The sequence below is a fragment of the Lepisosteus platostomus genome, chromosome 22 (assembly GCF_059453375.1).
Source record: "Lepisosteus platostomus isolate fLepPlt1 chromosome 22, fLepPlt1.hap1, whole genome shotgun sequence".
NCBI lineage: Eukaryota > Metazoa > Chordata > Actinopteri > Semionotiformes > Lepisosteidae > Lepisosteus > Lepisosteus platostomus.
In genome coordinates, this window is record NC_142632.1 from 12,222,502 (window position 1) to 12,249,741 (window position 27,240).

At 45.8% G+C, this 27,240-nt stretch overlaps 1 protein-coding gene across 2 annotated transcripts in view; it reads left to right on the forward strand.

Moving 5' to 3' along the window:
* mettl16 (methyltransferase 16, N6-methyladenosine) overlaps nt 1–24,703 on the forward strand; it is a 30,731-nt gene extending 6,028 nt beyond the window's left edge. For both annotated transcript variants that reach the window (XM_088615604.1, XM_088615603.1), the window contains exons 3-10: nt 7,959–8,143; nt 9,494–9,634; nt 10,923–11,038; nt 11,643–11,785; nt 14,925–14,994; nt 17,024–17,113; nt 22,796–22,969; nt 23,424–24,703. In XM_088615604.1, coding sequence (XP_088471730.1) covers nt 7,959–8,143; nt 9,494–9,634; nt 10,923–11,038; nt 11,643–11,785; nt 14,925–14,994; nt 17,024–17,113; nt 22,796–22,969; nt 23,424–24,080 — 1,576 coding nt within the window. In that variant the 3' untranslated portion in view covers nt 24,081–24,703. The remainder of the gene's footprint in view (nt 1–7,958; nt 8,144–9,493; nt 9,635–10,922; nt 11,039–11,642; nt 11,786–14,924; nt 14,995–17,023; nt 17,114–22,795; nt 22,970–23,423) is intronic.
* The last annotated feature ends 2,537 nt before the right edge of the window (nt 24,704–27,240 follow it).

A 27,240-nucleotide genomic window follows, 5' to 3' on the forward strand; every position in this document is an offset into this window, starting at 1 on the left:
TTGGAGATATATCATTCCTTGTTTTGGAGATAGCTTTGGCTGGCAGACAAGGAGCGCTTAACAGAACAGGCTGGGGGAAGGGTTGGGAAATTTAAACAGTTAGCTGAAAGCTGTTACAAACAAGGAGAAGAGGCAAATGGCAGGCTTGGGAGAAGTCAAGGTTTTATGTGTGTTCTTCTGCCACAGGGTAGTTACATTGCGAGTTTGGAAATCTCAGATTGCTGGTAGACAACTCTCTGCTGAGCCTTGAGCAGTCTCTATGCAGCCTTTACATTCTGCAACACTAGACCAGACTAGATTGCTTCAGGGTCATCATGTACAAATATAATCTTCTTTTGGGACCATGCATTTTATGGCAGTTTGATTAGGTAGTTGTTTATCTGTCTTGGGAAATGTTAAAAATATTCAGACTATTTGCATGCTCCCCTAAAGGCATACGTCTGCCTTCCTTTGCAGTGTACTGTGTTTCTATATTAACTGGGCCTTGTAATCCTAAGTACACTCCATAATTGTAAAGCTTGACCAGATCGTGAACATTGTGTAATTGTGTGATAATTCACGCATGTATGTCAGTTCTTTCTTGCCCAAAAAGATGTATGCAGCAGTATGAGACTGCTCTTCCTCTGGATCTGTGTGTTTTCTTACAGTTCATTTTCGCAATGCTCCTGAAACCGTGCTGCATAATATCCATTCGTTTTCTAACTGCTGCATCCAGTTCAGGCTCGCAGGGGAGCTGCAGCCTGTTCGGCAAGCAGTGGGCCAAGGCGGGGTAGAGCCTGGACTGGATTCCAGTCTATCGCAGGGCACAGACACAGACATGCATGCACTCAAACCAGGGACAGTTTTCCCTTTGAGCTTTCGGAGGAAACCAGAGCACCCGACGAAAACCCCCATGAACACGGGGAGCAGGTACAGACTCCACGCAGACAGCAAGACGGCACCCCAGGTCTGGAATAGAATCCAGGGCCCCAGTGTTGTGAGTTAGCAATGCTCACCACTGCACCACTGTGCTGCCTCCAGATATAATATCAAATAAGGAATTCAGTGCACATTGTAAATGCTCTAAAAATATTTTAGCATTTTAAAATATTCAGAGAAACGGAGAACACCATTCTCCAAGCGCTGGTGTCCTGCTCCCTGTTTTCTCACTTGCGGAGCTCGGAGTGCTGTCATCTTTATTAAGACTTCTGACTGCGGCTGTGTGTCAGGTGCGATGTGTGTGCTGGCGATTTGCTCACAAAGGCCCGTGCTTCAATGGTCCAGCTCGAGCTGTCGGAGCTTCGGCGGGCAGGGCTGACGGATGGCGGCCTTGGGGAGGCGTGGAGCCAGCGAGAGGCCTGGCCGCCCCTGGGCGCCTGCCTGCCAGGGGCAGGGCTGCACTCGGCCTGGCGGGATGGCACCAAGTACAGCAGAGGGAAACGTCTTGCGTCTTCTGCCTGCACCAATGTTGCTCGCAATTGCTCTGCAAGTGCCATGCAAAATAAATAAATGAGCTGCAGCTGGGTGATGCCGTTGTCTTTGTTGTTGTTTTTTTATTTTCCCATGTGTTTGATCAGAAACGACAGACCAAAGCCCCGGTTTCTTTTTGATGAGCGATGCAGTGCCCGCTGTCTGCTCACCGATCGGGCCTTGGTGTCTTCCAGAGCGCGCTTTGAGTCGGGTTCTTCGGCAGCGCACCTGGTTAGAGGTGTGAATCTGCAGGTAGCCGAAATCGCGGGGTCCTGCCTTTGGCAGCCTTGCTGCGCGAATTCTGTTTGATGAAGTGATAAGGGGCATCTGCCTCAACGGCTTCTCCCTTGTATTTAATAATGAGAGTTGAAGCCCAACTGCTTGCTGCAGCTCACTGCCTTGGCTTGCCTCCTAATTAAAGGAGCAGCCCTATTTTGAGAAGCTGGCATTGGCAAGGTTTTTTTTTTTTTTTTTGTCCACTCTCTTTCCCCTCTAGACCTCATAGCCGTGAGTCTGGAATCGTTTCCAGCAAACTTCATCCTGCTTTGTTTGAGAAGGAATTACAGCAGCTAACAAGAGGGTCTCTCCTTGGCAGGGTGAGCAGGAAGGACACAGCCTGCCTCCTGTTCTCCTGTATCTGTGTGTGTGTGTGTGTGTGTGTGTGTGTGTGTGTGTGTGTGTGTGTGTGTGTGTGTGTGTGTACATGTACATGTCTGGGAACAGCAGAACAGAATCTGCTTTCCTGCAGATCTCAGCTGTTCTCCCATGGCTCCGGGGTGGCGATCAAGAACCTGTCTTGTTCACAAGAAGTCTGTTGTGTTGATACATTACCATTTGTTATTCCAGATCTGCAAATCTGGAGTCAAACCTGCAGGATCTTGTCTTGCTGATCAGCAGTTCTGAACCTGGAAGCTTGACTGTCGCCTCCAGTGTACTTGTATACGTGCACAAGTCTAAGACATGCACAAGTCTTAAAACAAACACTGGATGCTGTTTTGCTGATAATCTGTCAGCATGGGAGACTCTTGTATGGTAAGCCAAAATTAATGGCATTACGTTTTATTAGTATTCATTACTTTCTTGCAAGGAGGAAATGTTGGGTTTATTAGGTCAGTGTCGGAGTATGAGCCACTGCTGTCTTAACATTTTAGCAGACTTGGAATACACTGGGATAATCAGTTTTGGAAATGAGCGTTTTATACAGGTTTTCTTTCAGCTAGTATGAGAATAAGGTAATTTCTTAAGCAAATAAGGTAAAAGTATAATTGTTCCTCATCTTTGTTGCGATGAATAGTCCAGATAATTTATTTCTTGTTGCCCACTTGATCTTGATTAAACAGGTTTTTATTATCCACATTTTACCTTCAACCACCCAGAGATGGACAAAATCATCTGAGAAAGCTACTCTGGCGAAATCGACCCTTCCTGAGAAAGCTAATCTGGCTAAATCGACCCTTCACCTGGTGTATTCTTCCATCCTGTCTGTGGCATACAACTCGACTTTTCCACATACGCTCTTCCACATACGGCTCAATGTCAATGCTTTTTTTTTGCGGTTCATTTAAGCAATCATCTTCTTGCAGTTGTAAAATGCAGGTTCATCACAAAGGTGTCCTGTCTTATTATGGTTGAAAAATGACTCCCAGGTGCTGTGATGCGTTAATCCTCCAACTCACACCTCCTCCCCGTTTCACTGATAGGGAAAATGTGATTAGAATCAAAGCCGTCTGCCGTGGGCACCAGAGATTTTGATGATTCCTGTCTTGGTTGTAGGAGCAGGACTTTGGTGGCAGACTGTGACGTGGCACAGATGTGCCCCCCATTGAAAATGCATTAGGACCCCAGTGGGATGTGGAGTCTCATTCTGGGCACCTGGGGAGGTGGGGTGTGTACGTTGGTGGGTGTGTGGTTGCATGTGTGTTCACTTACCTGTTTATGTCAGCATGTTGTGTTGGGTGTGTGTCTTGTTTTAGCATGGTGCATGGCCGTGATTGTGCTCGCTTGAGCGTGTGTGGTGTTTCTCTTTGAGCAGGAGTGCCGTTTTAATCCAGTTGAGTCCCACAGCAGGTGTGAGTTGCTGCAAGGAATTAACATCACTTAGACTCCTCATGCACAGTCATTCTTGTCACATGATTCCACAGCTGGGGCGATTCAGGTTCCTGGGGGGACTGTACCCTTCCAAACTGCATTCGATGTGAAAAGCGGTGCAAATGGAGCTCGTTTTCCATTTTCACTGGGCTGCTGCGCTGGGAATACAGACAGGAATACTGGAAGGATTGTGCTGTGTTGTTTTGGCACCTGATCTCTGCTGTCAGTTCCTGGCAATCAGACTGTTAGCTTGAAATATTAAGTAAATGGATTTTGACACGTACATTGCAAAAACCATTATAGTCCAGTCAAATTATCTTAGCTCTGTGAGTGGCAGGCTGGTAATGGTTATTAACCAGCTTGCACAATAAAACATGTCCTGATCCCTGTTGACCCCACCTTTTCTCCGAAGTGATCGTTTTGAAGCGGTCGTCATTGTCGAAGAAAGGAATTTAGAGTTTACAGAGCGTTGTGTGCCCCTGTGTAAAATAAGAGCTACCCTTTAAGTCCTTGTGATAATGTACAAGTTCCTGGGTATAGCAAATGCATTGTGTGAGGTGTGGGTGTGTGGAACTGAGGGTGGAGCATGAATTTTGGGCTCAGATGTCTGCAGCGGAACAAAATGGAATTAGGAAGCATGAACCAGGAAAATTGCACCAAAAGCATTTTGATCATAGAGGTCTCGGTGCCATGGTTCTGAGAGGCATTAAAAATTTAAATACAGGGTGACATTTAATGCTCATTTGCAGACTGGTGAATATAGAATTCCTGAGCACTTTTATAAATCATGCATTGATCTCTAGATGGTTTTCAGTAAAGATTCATAAATAATACTGGACCCGTTGCAGTGTCCAGAATAGGTTTAAACAATCACGCCATAACCTTTGACATCCTGTTTTGTACCTACATTTATATACTGGATCTCCATTTACATGGCATACGGAAATTCCTCTGACCTGTTGCATGGACCTGAATGTTGCTTTTTTAATTACTAAGGTACTGTTTTTTTCCCAGTTTTTAATTTTAATTGGAACATTGTACAATGTTCTATTAGATCACTCCAGTACTTAAGATGCTTAAGACCTCATAGACTCAGTACAAGGATGCCTGTGTGTTGGTACATTGATAATTTCATGCACAGGCTATTCAGATTTGATATTACATCATCTCCGTTTTGATCTTTTGTGTTGACTGAAAATTCTCTTATGTCCACTGAAGAAATAAAAGACTATTAATGAGACCCTTACATCATTGTCCTAAGGTATAGGTTTCAGAGTTGTTTCCTTTAGAAATAACATTTTTATTCCCATTTAAAGAGGCGAGAGGGAAATTCACAAAAGAGAGAGAAGTAAATGCAAACAATGTGAATTAATTCAATGTGAATTTGCTCTGGGGAAGAGGAGAGAAGTACACTAATTACAAAGAGATCTTGTCTTTACACTGCAGTGAATGTCTGTAATAATGGGAAAATACTAGTGTGATTTTACCCTTTATGTGCTTCTGCAGATTTGACAGGGCTCTTGAGGGGTTTTTGATGATCAAGTGATCTGCAGTCAGTCCTGTTTGCTTAGCCTGGCTGTTACAGTCGGCTCCACAGCAGTAAAAATATATTAGAGGGATTGGGGTTTGTGCAGCAGGCTCTCTCTGTGGTGCTGTTACCTGTGTTGCCTCACTGTCTTAGGCATCTTCAAATGACTTCACCAAAGAGAAACAAAGCAAAGATTTGACTGTATTGTACTTGATTACAGAGGCTCAGGAGTGTACATTATATTAAGGTTATTTTGAACAAGGAGTGAGTGTGTCGGCAAGCTGTAACATTAAAGGCATAGCCAGTGCCTCTTATTGTAAGACAGCCTAACATTGCTTTAAACTCGATTCTTATTGCACAGTAGTACAGCAGGTTTCATAAGCTGCAGGGTGGCTTCCACATTGTGTTGTTGAATGCAAAAAGCCGTACACTGTGTGTATTTGTGAGATGTGTCCATAGTAAGGGAGCAATCTCAAAATATCCAGCACTTCGGCTTTCGTAAGAGCCTCTAGTTTGTGAAACCTGAAACTTCTAGGGCCTTCCACAGTGTGTGTAAACCAGGGAACAAAACAACAGTCCTGGAAAGCCAGAAGGCTTCTGTTGTTTTTGCCTGAGCCCTTAATGAGCCGCTTAATTGGACGACCTGATGACTTTCCTTGCTTCTGAGGAGACCTGCTAGACAGTGGCACTTTAGGACTGGAGTTGGGCTCCCCTAACGTGAACAAACCACATGTTTTGGGGGTGAAAAAAAAACAATTGTACTTGCTAAATTCTAGATAGATTCTAAAAAAATCAATGCTAGGAGAAGGTTTATGACTTAATTTGAATGGACTAACCCTGCTGACACTTGGAAAGTGCAGATTCTGAGATGTGACAGCTTGATTGTCCTATAGGCTCTGTACCCCTACAGGCCAGCCATTGTTAAGTCTTATATAGGCCTGCTGCGTTGTTAGTAGAAGGCCACAAGAGCACCTTTGCCAGAAAGGCCTGGTCCTGCCACACCTCTGTGTGGAGGGACAGAAGCCTGGTGCTATCAAGCCATCTCTGTGAGCAGGATGACAGCATCTTCTCTTTGATTTGCTGTTGCTCTGCAGCAGTATCTCAAAGCAGCATTGTCGTATTTGTAGATATTCAACTGGTTTCTATGGAGACCGTGCTCAGAGCCCTTGTGTGCTGTTGCTCTGCAGCAGAAGACTGCCTGAAAGAAGGCCTCGCCTTTTGTAACAACAGGGGAAAAAAAAAATCTATTAGGATCTAAAAATAGGGGCAGGCCTGGATTCAGGCACCGTGTGTGCAGAGCATCATGGAGTGTATTGATCAGATCCAGCACTGGAAGCCAGTTGGGGGAGAGCAGATTACGAATTTGTGATGAGATGGATGTGTGGTGTATCGACACTCTGTAGAGGCCTGAGCTCTAGGGAGGGGAATACCTGGTTGGTAGTTTTAGTAATTATGTTCACTGTTTTGTACATAGCTATGAATAATCTTAGGCTTTTTGTTCAAATCACTAACCATTACCTAATGGAAGTAACAATTGAAATTGTTATAATACATTAAAAACAAAAACCCTCACTAGTTCTAATTGTTGGTCCCTACCCTGTTGGCATTATCTGAGCAATACATTCTGCTCTGAATATCAGGCTAGGGAAATGAGAGACTGTCATGTGGTAACAGTCCCCTTTAAGAAGGCTGAATGAATTGGCCAAAGGAAACTGACTGAAACCATGTGAAATAAACCACATTACTTCATGAACTGTTGAAAAGATAAATTCAACTTTGAAGAAAACATTTTTTACATATACGTATTCACAAAGCACAAAATGGGTAGATTGTATTTTGCAAATACTGTATTGATCATAAATAGAAACTTGCAGCTTTGCAAAAACTGGTCAGGTTTGCTGGTCTTATTTACTTATGTAAATTCTCAGAGCTGGACTGGACTCTGTGGTCAGTGGTCTTTGCAAAAATGTGACCTCTCATTTCCAAGCCACATTTGAATCTCCTTGCCTGGAGTTTCATGTGAGAGTATACAGTACGCAATTGGCCATGGAAGCATGGATTTTGTAGTATAATCTCTACCAGAAAAGGTTTTTTCACTAGGAGAAAATTTTTTTTTTTATCCTGGCTGGTTTCTGGCTCCTGTTTTACAGTATAACATGCAGTGATTGAACAATAAGTAGTAATAACATCATCATTTTTGACTCACAGACATCACAGACAGCGCTCTGTTCTCATTGACTGCACTGACCTGCGATTGAGGTGTTAGATGATGGTCACGCCATCAGCTGGAAAACCTGGAAAACCCCCACCAAACCTTAATTTTCAGAAAACAATCGATTCCTTGCACAAACCAAGGCAACGAAAAGGTGCCAGACGTGTCGCTGCTGAATCCCGGGCACCACTGGAGGTGTGAAGGCACCTAAAAAAAGGCGTGTAAAAACCTTTGCAATCCGGATGGAATTGCCAGCATTTTTCCACATTTATTCCCAATTTCCAGGCCTAGGAAGATCACTGGAATCAAAGGGGAAATATGTTAGGAGGAAAACTGGAATAAAAACAGAGTTAACTGATTCAGTGAGGTATGAGTACATTGTGATGCTCTGCCATAGCAGGCAAATTCCCTTTTTATTGATATTGAATGTCATTCCTCTGAGAGTCAGCTGGTGAGTGTTTATGACACAGGCTGCACAGCATCATCTGATCACTAACCCAGCTGGCTGTTATATTGGGTGGTACCTCTTCACAGGAACACTTTGTGTGTTAACTGCCAGCCCTCTGATTCCCACTAGCAGGAATGAAAGCAGTTCTGGACCTGGGGCTGAGATCAGATCCCAGAGCCGGGTGAAAATGGCCCTGCTAGTGTTTGTTCAAAGGGGTCGCTGCTTCCTCACAGGCTCAATTTCAAGGACCCGGAGGCCGTGAGGGCTCTGACCTGCACCCTGCTGAAGGAGGATTTCGGGCTGACCATCGAGATCCCCCTGGAGCGGCTCATCCCGACCGTCCCCCTGCGCCTCAACTACATCCACTGGGTGGAGGACCTGATCGGGGGGGGCAGCCCACACCGAGGCATCGACATCGGTGAGCCGGGGACACTCGCCCCCTTCCCCCCTTCCCCTGCCAGCCTGACGGGGGATAAAGTCCATTTATTTTCAGCCGTGTTTTTAAGCAGTGCTCTTATTTGCTTGGGGCTTTACCGTCCCAGAACAGCAGGTGGTCGCAAGCTGACTTAAGAGCATGTTGGTGTTCCAAGACGTGCCCGATGTAGCAGGGGCTTGTGGTGAGAGTCTCTGTCAGGATGTGTTGGCTGGTGCTCAGTGCCTGGCCCAGTGTGCTGAGGGTTGTTTGTTCTTGCGAGCTAGATCTTGTTTGATCAGTCTGGCTGTAGAAGGCTGAATCCACATGCTCCGGTGTAATGATACGGGGTGGAGGGGGGAGGCTGGAGTCATTCTCCTGCTGAATTGTCAAGCTCGTCGACGTCCCCCGCAGGAACCAGCAGGATCTGCATGGAGGGTTTGGGGCAGTGGGGCATTGCCTTGAAATGCAGAGTGGAAGAGGCTGTATCCTGGCTCTATCCTCCCAATTAGCAAGTTTGTGGCCGCTGGGAATAACTGGTGGTATGCTTTGGGAGTCTGAAGATGCAGGGCGTCAGACAGTTGCTGTTCTGGGGTGACTGATGGCTGGCCCTAGCCCATTGCTTGAGGAGCTCAGTTTTGTCTTGCATGCAGCACTGTTGTTGCTATCAGATAAAGAGGGTTGCCTGTTGGCAGTGGGCTGAGGGTGGTTTTGTGATCTCTGGGCAGCAAGTGTTTTCAGTTCGGGTTCTAGAATCTTAAGTATTGAGTGGCTGCTGTGTTCTCAACATTTTTTTCCACATGAGTAATAGCTGTTGATATCCTGCCCCTGTGTTTTGGGGGTTTTGTTTTTTACATATTGCAGGTCATCAATAAAGGCTGATGATGTCGATCTTTGTTTCTGCTTTAATTAGACCCACTAATTAGCCCAGAAACCATATTATTGAAAGCTGTGTGTCCTTCACAGACAGCTACTGCAGAGTTAATTAGAATGGCAAAAAAGAAAGGTGATAACAGATAAGCAGAAAAGCACACAGACCACACAAAGTAAAACGAGAAGCACCACAAGAACAAAGGGGGGAAAATCAAACGATTCAGAATGCATATCATGCCCTTTTTTTGTTCTAAAGAACAATTCCTTTTTCTGGCGGGTAGTGCTTCCTGGTTTTAAAGTGGAACTGATTGTGCTTCAGTCAGCAGTTAGTTTAATTAGTCCAAGAAAACCATCTTGCTTGTTAGGTTCACTCCGATTCCAAGCCTTTCTCTGGAGCCCCTTTGCCTGCTGAGCCCCCTCCCCAGTCAGATGGGGCTGATCTGGCCAGCGTCAGAGCTGGTGCTGATGTACCTGTCTCCTCAGGCACAGGCGCCTCCTGTATATACCCCTTGCTGGGTGCGACCATGAATGGGTGGTACTTCCTGGCCACAGAGGTGGATGACATCTGCTACAACTACGCCAAGAAAAACGTGGAGCAGAACAACCTGTCTGACCTCATCAAGGGTGAGACTCCTTTCACTTTCACACAGCGCTCGGCACCGAGCAGCTCTCTTCGCATTTCACAAGAAAACACAAGGTAATGAAGCTGTGCAAGACAGACGATAAATGCGAAGGCGTGAGGCTGGCCATACCTTGATGGGAAAGCTAAGGTTGCTGCTGGAAGTAGTGTTAGTGGGGCTAGTAGGGGGCACTCACCCTGTGGTCTCATGTGGGTTCTAAAGCCCCACTATAGTGATGGGGACACTATACTGTAAAAAGGAACCGTCCTTCGAATGAGACGTGAAACATCATTAATCATCCCAAGGGGGTTCTCGAGAAGAGCAGTCGTGTTATCCCGGTGTCCTGGCCAAATTTCCCCCTGGCCTTTACCAATCACAGCGTCCTAAAAATCCCCATTTCTGAACTGGCTTCATCACTCTGCTCTCCTCCCCACTGAGAGCTGGTGTGTGGGGAGCAGATTGTGTGCATTTTGGCTGCCATTGCATGATCCAGGTGGGGCTGCGCATTGGTGGTGGTGGAGGGGATCCCCATTACTTGTAAAGCATTTTGAGTGCAGAACTCGACCTATCCTCCTTTTTCTCCCCAGAAAACAATTCATTTTTAAATTTTCCATTTTGCAAAACAAAAAGGCTACGGTTTTAGGTGTGGTGTTTGTCAGATTAGATTAGAATGTCACTCTAATAGGGTCTGACATTTTTCTCCATCCTGCAAGAAGTAATTCATTTGCGTTGTTGTAAACCTATTGCAAAAATGAATGTTTTAATCTTGCGCATCTAAATCAACCAGGAGGTGACTAGAGTGAAATTTTTGGCATTTTTCTGTCAAATGCTTCACAGCTGATCAGAACTGCTTCATTTTCTGTACCTGGACGGCCACACCTTTAACATATCAACATGGTTGGGAAATGGGGAGACTTTAATCCTTGTTGGCCATGAACTAAAACTGGTGTTCACAAGACAGACTGACACGCGAACACCAGAAATTAGACAGAACTGTAGAGCTCATTTGGTGCTGATTTTCAGATCTGTAGCCACGTAACCAGTGCTGGGGAAAAAAATAACCCAGAGATGAAATACCCTTGATCATCCGAAACCCCATCCCCCAGGTGGGCACCATGCAGACTCCGCACAGACAGACAGGTGCCCACTGCCAGAGGCAGCAGCGCTAACCACCATGCCAGCTCATGGCTTTTTATTTTGAGCCTCTCTCTATAACCCACCGCTGCAGTCCGCCCCGCAGGGGCAGTGTGAGGGGTGGAGGGCAGCAGAGCTGTCTGACTGTCTGCTTGCAGTCGTCAAGGTTCCCCAGAAGACCCTGCTGATGGACGCGCTGAAGGAGGAGACGGCAATAGTCTATGATTTCTGCATGTGCAACCCGCCCTTCTTCGCCAACCAGCTGGAGGCCAAGGTACGGCTCTCGCAGGCACACGGTGGCGAACCAGAGGCGCCGCCGTGCTGTAGGCGGACAGGGGGGATATATCTCACTTCGCCATCACAGAAAAGGACAATTTCCTTTTATCCTTTGTGAGATTTTTCCATATCCTCGTTCAGAGAAAAACCGGCTTTCCATTATATTCTTTCCACTCTAATTAAGGCCGGCTCCATTATGCTGCGCGCTCCTGAGTTATGTGCATAATGTATGATCTGCACACCAGGTGTGCAAGTATTTACTGGAGCTAATTTAGGATGTCAGACGTATATGTGAGAGACTGTGGATTTTAGCTCACACAGCACATTTTTATCAGATAGCAGACAATGCAGAGAGTAGCCATTGTGACTCATAAGCCGTTCGCATGCTGTCACATCTCGAGTGACAGCAGTAATCACACGACTGTGAATCTTGATTTTAATTCTAGACCATGAGTTATAATTTATAACAGGGAACTGTTATTGTCTGTGGAAATTGATTATCAGGCTTGGTCTCTTCCACTGTTGTATTCCTGATGGATTGGAGCCCGTCCGCCTGTCACTGCCTTCACGGACGGTGGTGACGGGCTGCCTGTACTCCGCAGGGCGTGAACTCCAGGAACGCGCGGAGACCCCCTCCCAGCTCCGTCAACACCGGGGGCGTGACCGAGATCATGGCCGAAGGGGGCGAGCTGGAGTTTGTGAAGAGGATCATCCATGACAGCCTGCAGCTCAAGAGGAGACTCCGGTGAGTGGGCTGCAGGACTGTGTGGACAAATGAGCAAATTTGCCGCGCCTTTAAAATGTCTTTGTTATGATTTTGCAGCAACTGGTAATGCATTGACATTCATTCAGTTTGCCCTGTTATAAAGCACGACTGTGGTTTAAAGAGAAAATCTATGCCACAACACCGAGCACAAAACAGGGTCAGCACCAACATATTGGCACCTGGTATTTTGTCCTTGCATCATGAATGGTCTTATGTGCAAGGGGGTGATATATGCATTAGGGTAATTCAGCTCCAGTCCTGAAGGGCCAGTGTGTCTTCGAGTTTTCTAGGTCTCTTTAAAGCAACAGGGAATGGATTATCAGGCACGGTCTCTTCTGAGGATATGGAGGACATTGGTGAACTGATCCCATTAAACAACAAGCTAATTTTGTTAAGACCAAAGCTGGAGTGAGCACCTGCAAAATTGGTCTACTCTGATTTATGTATTCCATTGAGCACACCAGTGCTGGAAATAATACGGACTGTTCCTCCATACTTAACCGTGTTTATTTTAATTTGGCTATGGCATCTGAATGCAGGGGGAAGTGGAGAAGCCGCCTCCCTCACCCCCAGCCACCTGGGGAGTGTCTGAGGTGCTGTTGCAGACTGGCGTCTGCTGTCTCATCCACAAGCACAGGCGCCTGCAATTTCTGTCCCCGCAGGTTAAACTGCCTGGTTTGAGCCCAGTAGTGTGGGGCTCCAAGGAACAAAGCAAATCACAGCTCGCTTTCTACTCACCTGTGTGCTCCTGAGCTGGAGAAATCTCTTTTACTATGAGATCATTCCACAGACTTCAGATGTGAACTGGTTATTTAAAAAAGCCTTATGGACCTGCATGCCTTTCAGGCTTAAGACCTCAAAATAAAGTTATTCTGTTTGCCTCTTTGTCCGTCAGAAACAAATAACCGGTTATGTGTTCCTGTGGAGCAGGAGCCAGAAGACCTTGTGTTCCTGTAGCACTGAATTTAAGGTTTAAGAATATTAATCTAACAAAATAACCGAATAGATTTATAGATGTTCTTTTGACGATACCTTGGATGAATGAATTGAAGGACTGGCAACCAAATTTGGATGTCTTCTAGATCTGACATCTGTGCAGCAGTGCAAGTCATCAGTCCCAGAATCTGAATAACATGGGCTGCAATTTTCAGATGCAGTACAGTAAAAATATTTCACAAAAGGAAGAGGCAAGAGAGCGAATGAGAAAGAAAGAGAGGGAGGGAGGAAATAAATAAGAGGACACGTGTTTCGACTCCAGCGTGGGCAGATGGGTTTGAAGACAGATCTGTCATCCAGAGTTTGTTTAATTAATTGGCAGACAGAGTAAACAATTACCATGGCTGGATCCTGAGTGCCCAACGGGAGCAGATGTGCTCTGAGTGTTGAGTGCCCCCCCTCTGCCAGGAGCTGTCACAAGCGCGGTGGAGTGAGACTGAGATGCCACGCTTATTGGAGAAGGGGGGGCAACTGTATGATTAGAGATGATTAGGGAAGCCACACCTGGGCTACCCACTGGGGCTGGGGTGTGCAGTGGAAGTGGAAGACAAGTGTGTTTGATGGGGAGAGGGGGCCTCCATGCTTGTTATTCTGATGGTTGCACTTTCCTTTGCAAAGAGTGCCAACTCCACATCAAGTAGGCTAAGCTGTCTCCTCTTCACCATGCAGGTGTCTGCGCTGCGCGCCAGCTTTGCTAGATTGGCCGCCACAGATCAGCTCTGACGCGTTTCACCCCCCCCCCCCCCCCCTCCCCCACCAAAAAAAGAAATTCTGCAGTTGAGAAAAAAGAAAACTCTGTTCTGCACAAAAGTGCCCAACCTGTTTTGCTCACATTCGTGAACTGTGTTAATCTAGCAAGTCCGCACTCCTCGTGAGAAATGAAATGGGGGAATGTGTCATTCTCCGTTTCAGATTGATATCTTGGAGAGTGAAATGGTCTCCACTGTTATTAACACCAGCTTTGGTTCAGACGTGAAGCAGAGGGGGGTGGGGAGCTGATCTACAAATCTGACAAAAAAAAAAGGGTCCACAGTTCAGCACCATGTATTAACCAGCTAATCTAGGGCTGTCTGCACACTGCAGAGGAGGTCGAATTGGAATACAGCTGTAGTACTACAGTCATAGCTGTTCCTGATATGACAGGAATGCAGGAGGCTGTGTCAGTAATCTGAACTGGCAAGCGGCTGTACCTAACCCACCCGTTTTTTTATTAATCTTGAAATTCCAGCCACATCCTGCACCCCTGTTGCCTGAAATGCAGTCGAGTGCTGTGAATCACGATTTGAAGTGCAGAGCTGGGGACAGCTGATATTCCTTGGAAAAGCTGCTTCACCTCGCCTGTGCCTATCCCCTCCTGCACTGTGGTGTTGGGGGCCAGCTGGCTCTATCTGTCCTTGAACACCGTGTTGCAAGCTCTATCTAAATTCTCCAACACAGGGTTGCGCAATCTTTTAACTCTCAAACAGTGGTGCTCTCTTGGAATCTCCAAATACAGTGTTGCACACTCTCCTTGAATCCTCAAATCATATTCTTGCATGCTGTCTTTAAATCCACAGTGTTACTCTCCTTTAATGCTCAAGCATGCAGATGTTGACAGACTGTGCAGACAGCAGACTGTGTCTTAGGTCACTGAGGAACCTCAGTGAAGCCAAGATGAGTGTTGTTACTCTCTTGAGAAACAGAAATGTAAGAACCTGTTGTTCTGGAGAAATAGTTCACATACCTTGTCTTGTATGAGTTTACCAATTAGGTAATTTTCTTTTGTTTTTTTTCCCAAGGCTTTGCTGTTATTGATCTGGTTGAGTTTCCTTTTTAGTGCGCAGTAGGCATATTGATTTTGTCTTGTGTGTCTTCAAAGCTCATTCTTTGAAAACCGAAAGAAACAAAAAAAACTAAAAGTCCACAAAATAACAGATTGAACCTTCAAACTATTGAAGTACAGAGACCCCACTATCACCTTAACACCTTATAAAAGTGCAGAGTTGCTGAATCCTTTCCCAGAGAGTCAAAAGGCTTGTCCAATATTCAGCCCTCAGGTCAGTTTCCTGCCGCTTGTTTGATCTCTGCAAGGCCTTCATATCTAAGCTGCAGTTTTTAAAGATTCTTTTGTTTGTGTTTACAGGTGGTACAGTTGCATGCTGGGAAAGAAGTGTAGCTTGGCGCCTTTGAAGGAGGAGCTGAAGAAACAAGGGGTAAGTGCCGTGGAGATTAGTTCAAAGAGATGGAACAAAACACGCCGGCACCTTTATCGACGAGGAGTGGATTCAGTCTATTAGACAGACCTGTGCAGGGCAGGGAGCAGCGAGTCTTCTTGGTAAGGGAACCCGAGAGGAGGTCGTCTGTCTCGTCGGTGCTCGTCTGGTTCCTCAGGTGTAAGACCACAAGCTGCCTCCCTGCGGGGGAGTTGTGTTTTACAGCGGAAGTTGACGCAGACGCTCCTAATTTTCCTTCATTTCCCCGTTAAACGGGGCAAAGCTGAGATTTTTAGGCCATATCCTTTTAGGATGACCTGCTCATCCATGCATCTGGAGAGCTACCATCCGGCATATATTATGAGTGAACCTTTCAATCGGTTTTGGCTCTTGAAACAATTTTGTTTTGACCACTGATGCTGGCAGATTGTGCAGTTGGGCAGCTTTGCGATCATTTAAAACAAAAGTCCTAACACTGTAAATTCTGAACTTACGGACTCCTTTGGCCATTCCTGACTTGAATTTAGACATACTAGATTGATAAGGCTCACGTGTTCCAAATCTTTACAGAAAGATAATTTGAGGATGACCTTTAGCAGCTGTGGGATTGGGATTGTGGACCAAGGTTGGTCACCTCTGCTTGAGAATATAATTAGAATCATTGGATTTATCAAGGAGGTCCTTCATCAAAGAACCTTCCATATAACCTAGGCTCATACTGCCTCTTCTGCTAACTTAACTCTTAAGAGCAGATCAGTTCATCATCCATGTATCCTGTAGTGTGGATCTGGCTGTTGAATCCGGCAATGGCTTCATAGCTCTCCGACACTTGGTCATAGATAGGCCTTATTACCGTGAATGACAGGCGTTTCACTTCCTCAAAATGATTGCTATTGTTTTTGTCAATCAGTCACGTTCTAAGAAACTGGTCTTGTCATCCTGTGTCCTGTCTTTGTCCCAAGCGGTGTCGGAATCCTGTCACTTCTCATCAACATGAGCGGAGGTCTGGCAGCCGTCCAGGGGGGGTTTACCTCGCTTTTAACGTGCGTCTTTTTAATGGGAGTCTAATTAAAATGCTAATGCTGCTCTCTGGTATCTCATTGTCAGAGCAGTGCATGCCTTTAGTGATCGTAGGCCAAGTTCAGGGCAAAGCAGCCTTCACAATGGGGGGTTTTGATCCCAGCTAACAAATCATGAACTGCAGAGTGATGGGATCACACAGAGTCCCTAGTTGTCTCATCGGATGTGTATGTGTTGTTCACCTACAGTCCTGCATCACAATAGGTCTTTGAAAACTGAACATGATGTCTAAAATAAATACATAAGAAACCCTAGAATATAAGAAAAGAACTCATTACGGTTCCAATCTCGCATGTTTGGTTGCCAATACCTAACTGATCTGCGGATTTCAGACGTTTCTTGAAAGAAACCAGGATATGAAATTTGAGAACATGAGTCAGCAGTTTGTTCCGTTCTCTTGTTCTCATCTGTTGTGTAAAAAGCTAACTCCTGTTCTTAGTTTTATAAGCTCTTTCCTCTTGGTTCCTCTGTTTTTTTTATTAGTGTTGATCGTGAAGAGGTCCTTTGGACATTGTCAATGTCTTTGAGGATTTGGAATACTTGAATCCGGTCCAATCACACTCTTCTCTGTCCAAGATTAGAAAGATTCAATTCTTTTAGCCTGTCTTTTTAATCCTGATTTGTATTTTCCCCACTGATTCTAAAGCAGCGGTATGTTTTTGTACAAGATAGTGATCAAAATCAAATATTCACAATGGTGTATTCCTGGTCAATTTCCAATTTTAGGATTTTAAATAAATAATGTTGCATTGACTTGTGAAATCTCAGATTTGGGGGAAGAAAAGGTTTAAATTGATCAAAATGTACCTTTGACAAGACCTCTCACATTTGTGCAGACTTTAAATATGTAACTGAGCTATTTCATGAGTAATAGCTTTGTGCCATGCTGAATGTAGATGTACAGGCTTTGTCTGTGGTGTGGTGAGTAATTGGTGTATCGTGATTGCAGGTGCCCAAGGTGACTCACACTGAGTTCTGCCAAGGGAGGACCATGCGCTGGGCATTGGCCTGGAGTTTCTGTGACGATGTCACTGTCCCGGTAAGTTGTCTTTTTTTTTTCTCTTTTTGAAAGAGACAGAAGGGCTTGGACACAACTGAACCACGCAGCCTCCCTGTCGATACAGCAGCTCCCACTGACAGGCTGGGGCTGCCTTTTTTTGTCCTCTGACCTCTTTCGGCTTCAGGCCCTAGGCCCTGGTCACCCTCCTCCTCCTCCCTGGTCTCTCAGGTCTCGCTTCTGCACCACAGCGTCTCCTCCTTCCCAGCCCTAAACCGCTTGGGTGGCGATGGCTTCCAGTCCCTTTAGATCAGACCCTTTCAGCCAGCCTCTGTAGTCAGAGGCCTCGAGCCACAGGAGCAGTCGGCACCTCCCACCTTGTCCCCACTGCCAGCCGACAGGCGTAGGTCCTCCTAGACCCTAACAGGAGGCCAGCCTTCCTCCTGCCGCGCCCAGATTGCAGAAGTAGGTCAGCAAGCGAGGAGCAGATTGGAGGGGATGCACCGCTGAGGAGACCGCGCGCTCAAGTGCGGTACGGTCTGCTTTCGACGGCGGGGTAGCCAATTCAGATTCTCTCTGCATGCGGGGGAGGTCCGAACCTTAAAAACCCAGAACACTTCAAAGTGACGTGTTACCGTCTGCGGGTGTTTGCCGGCGGGGGAGAAATGCTGAGTAGAGGGAATCGCTCGTCTTCCCCTGACGTTTGGAAGTGGGAAAAGAAGTGGAGCGAGTCGGCAGCGCTGGATAGTGTCAGAGATACCGCCTGAGCAGCTTCACAGGGCAGGAACGCCAGCTGATGCTGTGCCGTCCCTGGCACTGTTAATAACGTATTCCCCACCCATTCCATTAAATGCACTTAACCTGGTTCAAGGGAGCTGTTGTGCTTCCTAATTTGCCGTATCCTGGCAACAGTTGCTGAGGCTGTGTGCGCCATGCCGCTGTTCTCTTGGGGAGGTGGGAAAGATGGGAGGGAGGAAACGTGTCTGGGAGGGGGGGGGGGGTGTTGGAGAGTAGAATTGTACTTCTCTCGCACGGACCTCACTTTCTCTACTCCCTTGCATCTCCAACAAAAGCACTTGGGCAGAATGATTGGCCTACATTCTGTCTCCTCTCAGTGCCTCTGGACGGAGGCTTTCTCTGCAGTGCTCAGGGGCTGCCCAAGGAAATTCTGGTGTGTGTGTGTCTGTGTGTGAAGGAGGGGTTCAGTAGCTTCATCATTTTTTTATTTCCCGTCTACCTGCTTAACTGTCTCAGCAGGGGACCCACTCTCAGCACAGTGCACAACAGCTAGTCTATGTGGGTCTTTGCAGTTCAAATTAAATCTACACTTTTCAGCTTGACTTCCACGAGACACTAAATTATTATTAAATTTGATTTGATTTCAGTTGCAGTTTAAAGTATTTAATCTGGAACCCCCTCGAGAGATGCCACAGTAGGTGATTTGTGAATTTGATCGCCTTTTTAATGTGTTGCACTGCAATAGATTTTTCACAACTGGTCCATTTCTATGTGATCAAATGTTCTTAACAGGTCTTTTCTAGCCTCCAAGCTACCGTGATACCTGAATTTAGTAGACACTTCAGTGGATGGAGGGGAAAAAAGGTGTGTCAGTCAGTCTTAAAGTGGCTTTCCTGCACAGGTAAAGAGTAGGAGCTATAAGACGGATGTTGTTTGGAGCCACATTACACCTGAGAATTAAGGTCAGTCTGAAGAAGCTAGAGTGAGACTGCCAATGTATTTTTATAACTTTATATTTAAAAACACAAACTTAACCAGTATTGCAGCTAACTCAGTATTTCTTTAGGATAAGTACCCCTCCAGGCTGAAAGATCTTAACAGGCAGCTTGTATATTAGGAACAAGTAATAGGTTTATTCCGTGCTGAAAACGGAAGAAAGAAAACACAACGTTTTGGCCGTGCAGCCTTCTTCAGCCTGTGTATTAGCCTGCCCGTGTGGGATTCACACCTAATAACCTCATGAAACTTCCAAAGGTAAATATGAACAAGGGCAAGCATAGCAATGAGGTAGGCTGTGTTAGTGCACATGCATTAAGCATAGCACTCAGGCCATTCTGTTATGATGGCAGGCATGCTTCTGTATCTGATGAGCACGGGGTCATGTGGCTTGTGAGGCAAGAGAAGAGCTCAAAGGATGACTCACGGGGGAGACTGGGTAGTGAAAGTTATCTCGCTTGCATCCTGGAAGCTGGCTGGAATTTGCATGTGTGTGAGAAAGAGGCAGGGAAGGAGAGAGAGAGAGATGTATCCGATAGACATTGGCTGTTGAAATGGATTTTATTGATTTGACAAAGAAAGGAAGGGAGTCCAGGAGGTGAGGCTGGAGGGGGGGTGGGGGGGTTATTAGGTGATAAGGGCTTCGGGGTGATACGTTTTAAAAAAAGGCATTTTTCTGATTAACTAGGAAGTGAGTAATGTAGTTTAAGGGTAGTTTTTTCTTTCTTAGGAGTGGGTTAGAATGATACCACATTTTTAGTCTGTGTAGTTCAGAGCTGTGTGGACATTCCAGTGACCAGCTGCGACTCCAGTTTGAGCTGGACACATCTGGCTAGGCCTCTGAATTGCTTTCACTTCTCTGATGGCCCTGACAGTGTCTCAGGAGGAGGAGGGTATTAGACATGCAGGGTTTATTTTGTAAGTTTCTTTCTCTCTTTTTTTTATCATGTAACAGTAAGCTCTCACTGCAGCCTCGTGCCTAGTAGTATCAGCACTCTGCCAACCAGAAAAGGTCCAAACTGAACTGCAAAAAAGAAAATGTTCAGCAGTTTTGGTCTCCATAAGGACTGTTTCCATGTTGACTTATTTGTTTTGTTATTCTGCCTTCACTTAGGAAAGGGCTACAATGTGGGCGTTTCTATTGACTGAGATCAGTGATCTGTCAGTCTAAGATTTTTCTAAGTATCGTTATTGGGGAGGGGGGCAGTTTTCTTGAGGTTGTATCCATTCAGAGTGATGGTTTGTGAATTTACAAAGACATCAGGTCCGGAGGTAACAATGTGGTTACAGCGATGATGCCTGTGCGAGATGTTGGAATAGAGGCAATGCCTTTTGGAAACATGGTGCCAGTGTATTGATCAATGCAAATGTTATTGCAGGCAGGGAAAGGGGGGAAAAGGCGAGAAAGGGGTCCCTCTTGTGGCAAGTCTTGGTACTACAGTAACGTTTTCTTTGTATCTCCAGCAATAAGCCCTTTTTTGTAATAATAATAATAATAATAATAATAAACTTTATTTTATATAGCGCCTTTAAAGGTGGCTTCTCAAAGCGCTTTACAGGATGACAATAACAATAAATAAGAAGACTACAACAATAAATAAGAAAATTTCACAAGACAGGACACAATTATAATTACAACAATACAACAATAACAATAGAGGAGACCGTGGAAGATGGTATTAAGAAGAGCAGAGGGGTGAAGAATGGAACCAGTTAAGTAAAGGCTTTTCTGAAAAGGAGGGTTTTGAGTCTGGATTTGAAGGAGTTTAGAGAAGGTGACTCTCTAATATCCTTGGGCAAGGAGTTCCAGAGCTTGGGGGCATAGCAGGAGAAGGCCCTGTCGCCCATACAATGTAGACGGGCTTGGGGGACAGTAAGGAGGGCAGAATTTGAAGAGCGGAGGTTGCGAGGTGGGGAGTAGGGCGATAAAAGTTCAGACAGGTATTGAGGTGCATTCATGAATGTAAATTCATGAATGAGATTTTTTTCCCCTTGTTTCTAGTTTAGAATTGAGATTCTGTGTCTTGGCTTTTTTTAAATTTCATATATAAAATGGGATTAGGTTTCCATAAGGTGTAATAAAATGAACCACATGAATTGCTTCAAGAAGCACTGTCAGAATTTCAAAGGTCCAGGTCAGGCCTGAAAAGCTGGGTGATCCATCATATAACTTAGTTACCTTGACATCTAGAGACCTTACAGGACAGCTCATGTTATTATGGCAATGATGGAGCAGCTGGGAGGGACCAGTTAAGCAATCTGGAGCACAATAATGCTGTTTGCTAAGGGCCAGCAATACAAAGTTAACCAGTCTGATCTCTGCTTTGATGTGTAATTCACCTCAGTGTACCTCATATTCTTCCAACATCCCAATTTGAACTCTTCGGGTGGTGAATTTACAGTCGCCAACACCTCAGGAAGGCAACAGGACACATTTGCTTTTGATTCATTCTGGATTCTTTTATGCATATATCTGTGTCACCAGCCTGATAAACCAGCACTGTGACAGGGCTATTATATTCCAAACTAATGCAGGTCACTGTTTTAATTAACATTACTTTATTCAAATATTCTTTAACAGGAGCGGTTAAACAATTAAGAGTCAATTATATAGTTCAGTGGCTGCTAGGATTAGAATCATGGAATAAAAGGTGCTGTTAACCTGTCCCTGGTCAAGAATGCTTTTCAGTGGTGAAAAGAAATATCTCTGTGTGTGGTGGAATGAAAGGAACTGCAAGCCAGTTGCCTGAAAACTGGTTCTGGCAGATATGCGTACTGCTGGGGCACGTGAATGGACGCATCACCTGGGCCCCAGACTGCGGCTCGCTGGGTCCGGCTCAGCACTGATCGGGCCGCGATGCGCTGACGTGTGCCCAGGCCTCCAGCTGTGGTTGTGGGCTCACTGTGACGCGGGCCAGTGAGAGGCGAGGGAGGGCGGAGAGTGAGAAGGAGCCGGGCCTGCCTGACGCCGTGAGCCTCGGAGTCGCTCTCGTCTCCACGGAATCCGTGGGGGTTTCTATGGAGACCCCACCGAGCGGCTCACTGCAGCCTGTCTTCTGCTCGTGCAGTTCCTGCACCTGTATTTCTCTCGTCTTTTTAATTGACTTTTATATGAAGCAAAATATTGCAAAATGTAATGAAGCTTAATGTCTAATAAAGCCTGGTGGAGATGTAGCCTGTTTTGACAGCATTGTCTTTTGCTGCTCTCTAGCTGCGCTGTGTGCACTAGATATCCCAGGAGGACAGCAGATCACAATGTGCACTCAGCTGTCTCGGCTGGGCTAGGCTTGGTTTAATGTTATGCAATGAAACAGCAAAATTAGGCTTTAGGGCTTTGTCATTCAGGTAGGTTAGAGGCACGCAGTATCTGAGAGCTCTCATGCCACCTGCTGGCTGTAATTGTCAGTGCTTGTCTGTAATCGATCCCTGCCGATGTGAGATCCAGGTGCTTCTCTCACTAGCATGCGAGCATTTCATACTGAGTCTCCTCCTTAACCTCAAGCACTCGGCAAACTTTTCTATCACGAACTGACCATTGAGGATGTTTTAAAACGTAAAGCTATAAAGACATCACGCCTCCTCTCACATTGTATGCATTTTTATGTATTTTCAATGCAAAATAACGTCCTCTCTCTGAAGAGTATACTGAGAATACTGTAATTGCAGATAAAATGCGAAGCGCACATTGTTCAGTGTCAGCTGGTTGGTGCTAAGAGCCCTCTTGATTAAATATGCTCAAGCAGAGTGTGCCCTAGAAACTTTGGCCAAAGGAACACATTGCAAATGTGCTCTAGAACTTAGGTGCTCAGGAGGACATACTAAACGTACTCCAGAACTTGTTTGCTTATGAGATGCATTGTTTTTTGTTGCACTGAGCATCTTTCTGCCTCACACAGCACCCTTGAATCTTGAAATCCTGAAGTTCTGTTCTATTCTGATTACCCCAAACCTTCTCAATCCCTCTTTTCTGCGCTGCTCTGTTTGTTTCAGTCTCCTCCTTCCAAGAAGCGGAAGCTGGAGAAAGCCCGCAAGCCCATCACCTTCACTGTCCTGGGCCCCACGGTCAGAGAGCTGGCCTCCAAGGCCTCCTCTCTGGGCTCGCCAGCCAGGGGGAGCACCGACACGGTCACTGCCTGGATTGAGAAGACCCTCGCTGACCTCCGGGTATGGGCACACACACACCTCCCAGACCTTAGAATCGCCCTTTTCGTTGTAGAGCTTCCCTGCTGTTGCTTGGATTGACATTTTCACTTAAACACAAGGAGTCTCCACTTGTGCTCACTCGTTATTCACAATACGTATGCATTAGAATTCCTTTATCACAGTTGAATGAGTTGTCTCATTGATTTGCATTGAATAAAAAAATACAAACCAAAGAATAGGCTATGAAGGTACTGAAGGGGGTTTTCACAATAGCTTATCCAGCAGGGACAACCAAGTTTTGCCTGTGCTTATTACACCATGTGCAATGCAGTTTTATTCCCTGCATCTGTCCAGGGCAATGCAGATGCATTTGACAAAGCAGCTTTTAAAAGCCTTTTTCTTGGTGAGTCTGCATGTTGCTGGCTGCCTCGGGTGCTGCTCTCTGACGTTGTGATGCCTGTGTTGCTTGGGGCAGGTGCTGCACAAGCGCGTCCCCTGCGGGAAGTCGGAGCTGAGCCTGTTCCTCACCGCAGTGGAGAACTCCTGGATCCACCTGCGGCATAAGCGCAGGGACCGAGGGAGGCAGCTGAGGGAACTCCCCAGAGCACCCCTGGAGGGCGTAGGGGGGATGGCACAGACCCCCGACAATCCCCAGCCGGCAGCCCAAAGCACCAACAGCCAGGCCAACCCAGAGACGTCAGCCCGGGGGTCGGAGGTCATCGGGGCCGGAAATTCCGAAGAGGCGGGCGCCGGTACATGCCAGGACTGCCCGCTGCCCGACAAGAACGGTTCCTCGAGTGACCGGAAGAGCAGCACAGCGGAGCAGGAAAAAGATGCCGCTGTCGCCCAGCCGGAGGTACAGGACAGCGGGATGGACACAGGCGCCATCGGTGTGTCTCCCGGAGCCGCAGGAACACAGGAAGCAGCTAATGCCAGCGTGACGGCAGGAAACAGCGGGGGGCCCAGCGGTGTGCAGCACTTCCTGTTCAAGTGTCTGATGAACGTGAAAGAGGAAGGGGGGGACGTCACTGTGGAGATGCACTGGGTGGAAGGACAGAACAGGGATCTGATGAACCAGCTGTGCACCTACCTGAAGAACCAGCTCTTCCGGCTCGTGGCTAACCCTGTGTAAGACTCCATCCCCTCTGAAAACAGACCGTACTTTCCCTGCGTTCGCTTACATTGTGGAACACTGGAATGTAGCGGTTTAAAAATCGGGTTTTACTTTCCAAAGGCCATTTTTAATTTCTGTGAAGTTCTTTATTTCTGCTCACGATGGTGTCAGTGTAAGTGTGCTGCTACCTGAGTCAGTCAGTAAGGGACAATGGTCATCTCAACTGGTAGACCTCTTTGCCACCAGTGACACCATTGAAAAAATACCAGGAACTTTGTTTGCGGGGTAAAATTGTAATAGTTTTTGCGAGTTTTAAAGGAATATTTTAATAACAATATTCAGTTGTCTGACAGATGTTTTTAATTACTTCTAAGTTGCTATCTAATTACAATTTAGTACCTATTTCTGCATTAATGGACCCTGGTACGTGAATTACAGAATGTTTCTTTGTTTCCAGTTCTGTTTGGTATTCTAAAAGCCCTTGAAAGTGCTCCGCCATTATAACATTCATTTTAGCCAGAAATGTCTTTGTTCGGGTTAGCACCCTCTGGGTTAAGGAGCACGCCGGTCTACAGCCTCTTTGGAAATGATCTGTAAATCAATATTTTTTGAAGAATTAAAATTCCTATTGTTTGCCTTTTCATTGCTCACTGATGGTTTGTGCCTGCCACAAATGCAATTTTAATGGAAACTGATATATGTATATAGTGGAACTGCTGCTGTAGTATTTGTCTCCAAAGCCTCAGGTGCAATAATTTGGGCTTTGAATTATGCACGAGTGTACAGCGGGCTGTGTCACTTCTGCACACACTTGTTCGAAAAACATTCACACATTCACATCCTTTCAGAACCGCAAATCTAAAACTCAGTAATAAGCTCACAGCTACTCACAGCTCATATTTTTGAAGGATTTAAATGACCTTTCAAACGTTACCTCAGATATTAACAATCAGACAGTGGTCTAGTTTAAACTTTGTTTGGTTTTTGATTGATGTTATCACTGGTGCTCAATACTAATGCAGTGATAAGGAGTGTTCTGAAACGCGTCCGAATCCCTACACTAGTTTTAAGGGATTTTAGAATTTATTTCGAATTATGTTCATCTTTTAAACTAATTCTGAAAAACTGAAAAGTATGCAAGGATAATAGTAAGGGAAAGGGAAAACCTTATTTCTTCTGTCACTATGAACAGCAACAAGTGTGAGGGTATAGCGCGTTTCTGGACACTCCATTAAAAGCTTTTTACAGGTAATGGGGATCCCCTCCACCACTCCACGTAGATGAAGCGACGGCAGCCAGAGTGCACCAGTACCAGTACTCAGTGGGGAGGAGAGCAGAGTGATGAAGCCAGTTCAGAGATGGGGATTATTAGGAGACCTTGGTAAAGGCCAGGGGCAAATTTGGCCAGGATGCCGTAACACCCATAATCTCTTCGAGAAACGCCCTGGGACTTCTAATGACCACAGAGAGTCAGGACCTCGGTTTTACGACTCATCCAAAGGACGGAACCTCTTTACAGTATAGTGTCCCGTCACTATACTGGGGCATTAGCACCCACACAGACCGTGGGGTGAGCCCCCCCTACTGACCCCACTAACACCTCTTTCAGCAGCAGCCTCAGCTTTTCCAGGAGGTCTCCCATCCAGGTACGGACCAGGCTCACACCTGCTGAGCTTCAGGTGATATAGCTGCTGGCTAGATTTCCTTTATTTAATCCTTGCATTTCTTTTTCAGTACTAGAATTCTTAACCAGTTGCAATGTCTTTGTGATATTGGGCCATCTGCTAAAAATCTGTTGTTGTGCAATACTTTCCAATTAGGAGACATTTGTGAAGTTACTTGTTACTTACTGTATGTGGACATACTAGGAGGCCAGTTATAATTTTATGGCGCAATCCAGTTGTAAAGACCACAAGGTGGCAGTCTTCCCATTTGATTACATTTGTTTTGCCATACTACACAGTAAAGAGGCGTTTCTGAGCGTGTTTGCTTTTGACTGACTGTAATGATGACATTGGGCCTCTCGCTTTGATTCTGAGTAGGAAAACCAAGACCACATTGTTTCTAGTGTTGCAATTCTTGCGTAAAACATTCTTGTTTTCACATGAGACCTTTTTAGGATTGGAATCAGAAGCATATTGGTGTACTTGCAAAACGAGGATGTAGAATTTTACCAGATAATTTTATTTCTCTTACTTTATCTCAGAGCCTAGTAATGATTTATGTTCCACAAAAACAATAGTTTTAGATGAAATGCCCCTGCCATCATCCTCACTTCCACAACCACCCCCCATACCCTCTGTTTAACCTTAGTGAAACAGGAAGTATGAGCTGATAAACACTTCCTCGCTGGACTAGGAGCAAATAACAGGAAATCTAGAAACACAGTCATCTGGGTGATAGTGAGGGGAGATTTTCCTCCTTATTGTACAGTCTGGACATTAACACTGCCTTGCTCTGCTAGAATGTGTTCTCTCTGATCTTGCCAATGAAGGTGAGACAGTTCCTGTTCCTGGTGTGGTCTCCGTATTCCATGCTCTGAGCACACAGTACCTGCAGGAAGCTGCAGTGGAAGAGAATTAGGCAGAGCAGCTGCCAGACATTTGCAGCGTGTTACCAGAATTGGCCGAATCTCAAGTGCTGCATCCTTAGACTTGTACCCTTTAAAAGGCGTTTGGGCCATAAAGCCTCATCCCAGGAGTACCATGAAAATCCTACGACTTCAGCATTTGTCTCTGCTGCTCATGGAGTTCCTGTGTGGGCAGGACAGGGTGTGGAATGGATCTTTTTTCCCAGCGATCGCCTGTGAAGCAGGGGTGTTGGTCTGCGACATGCAGCACAGATCACTGTGGTACTTAGCATTTGCTTTTGACATTTAACAACCCATTTGGATTTCTAGCTGTGCATGTGGTAAAGGTCTTCTCCCGTAATTAGTAGTGGATTTTGAAGCCCGAGAGTTGTCTCGCTCCGGTACAGAGGGGCAGAGGGTTGAATTTGTCAAAGATGAGCAAAGACCTGCAGTGAAATGTGTGTGATTCTTCTTCAAAGGCAAACTATGGGCCCTCGGTTCTGTGATGCTTAACATCTCAAACTCCTCAACAGATTGATTTTTTTACGTTGGGTGTTTTTTTAAATCCAATAAGCTGCAGGGTCTCAGCACAGTGTCCATCCAGGAATT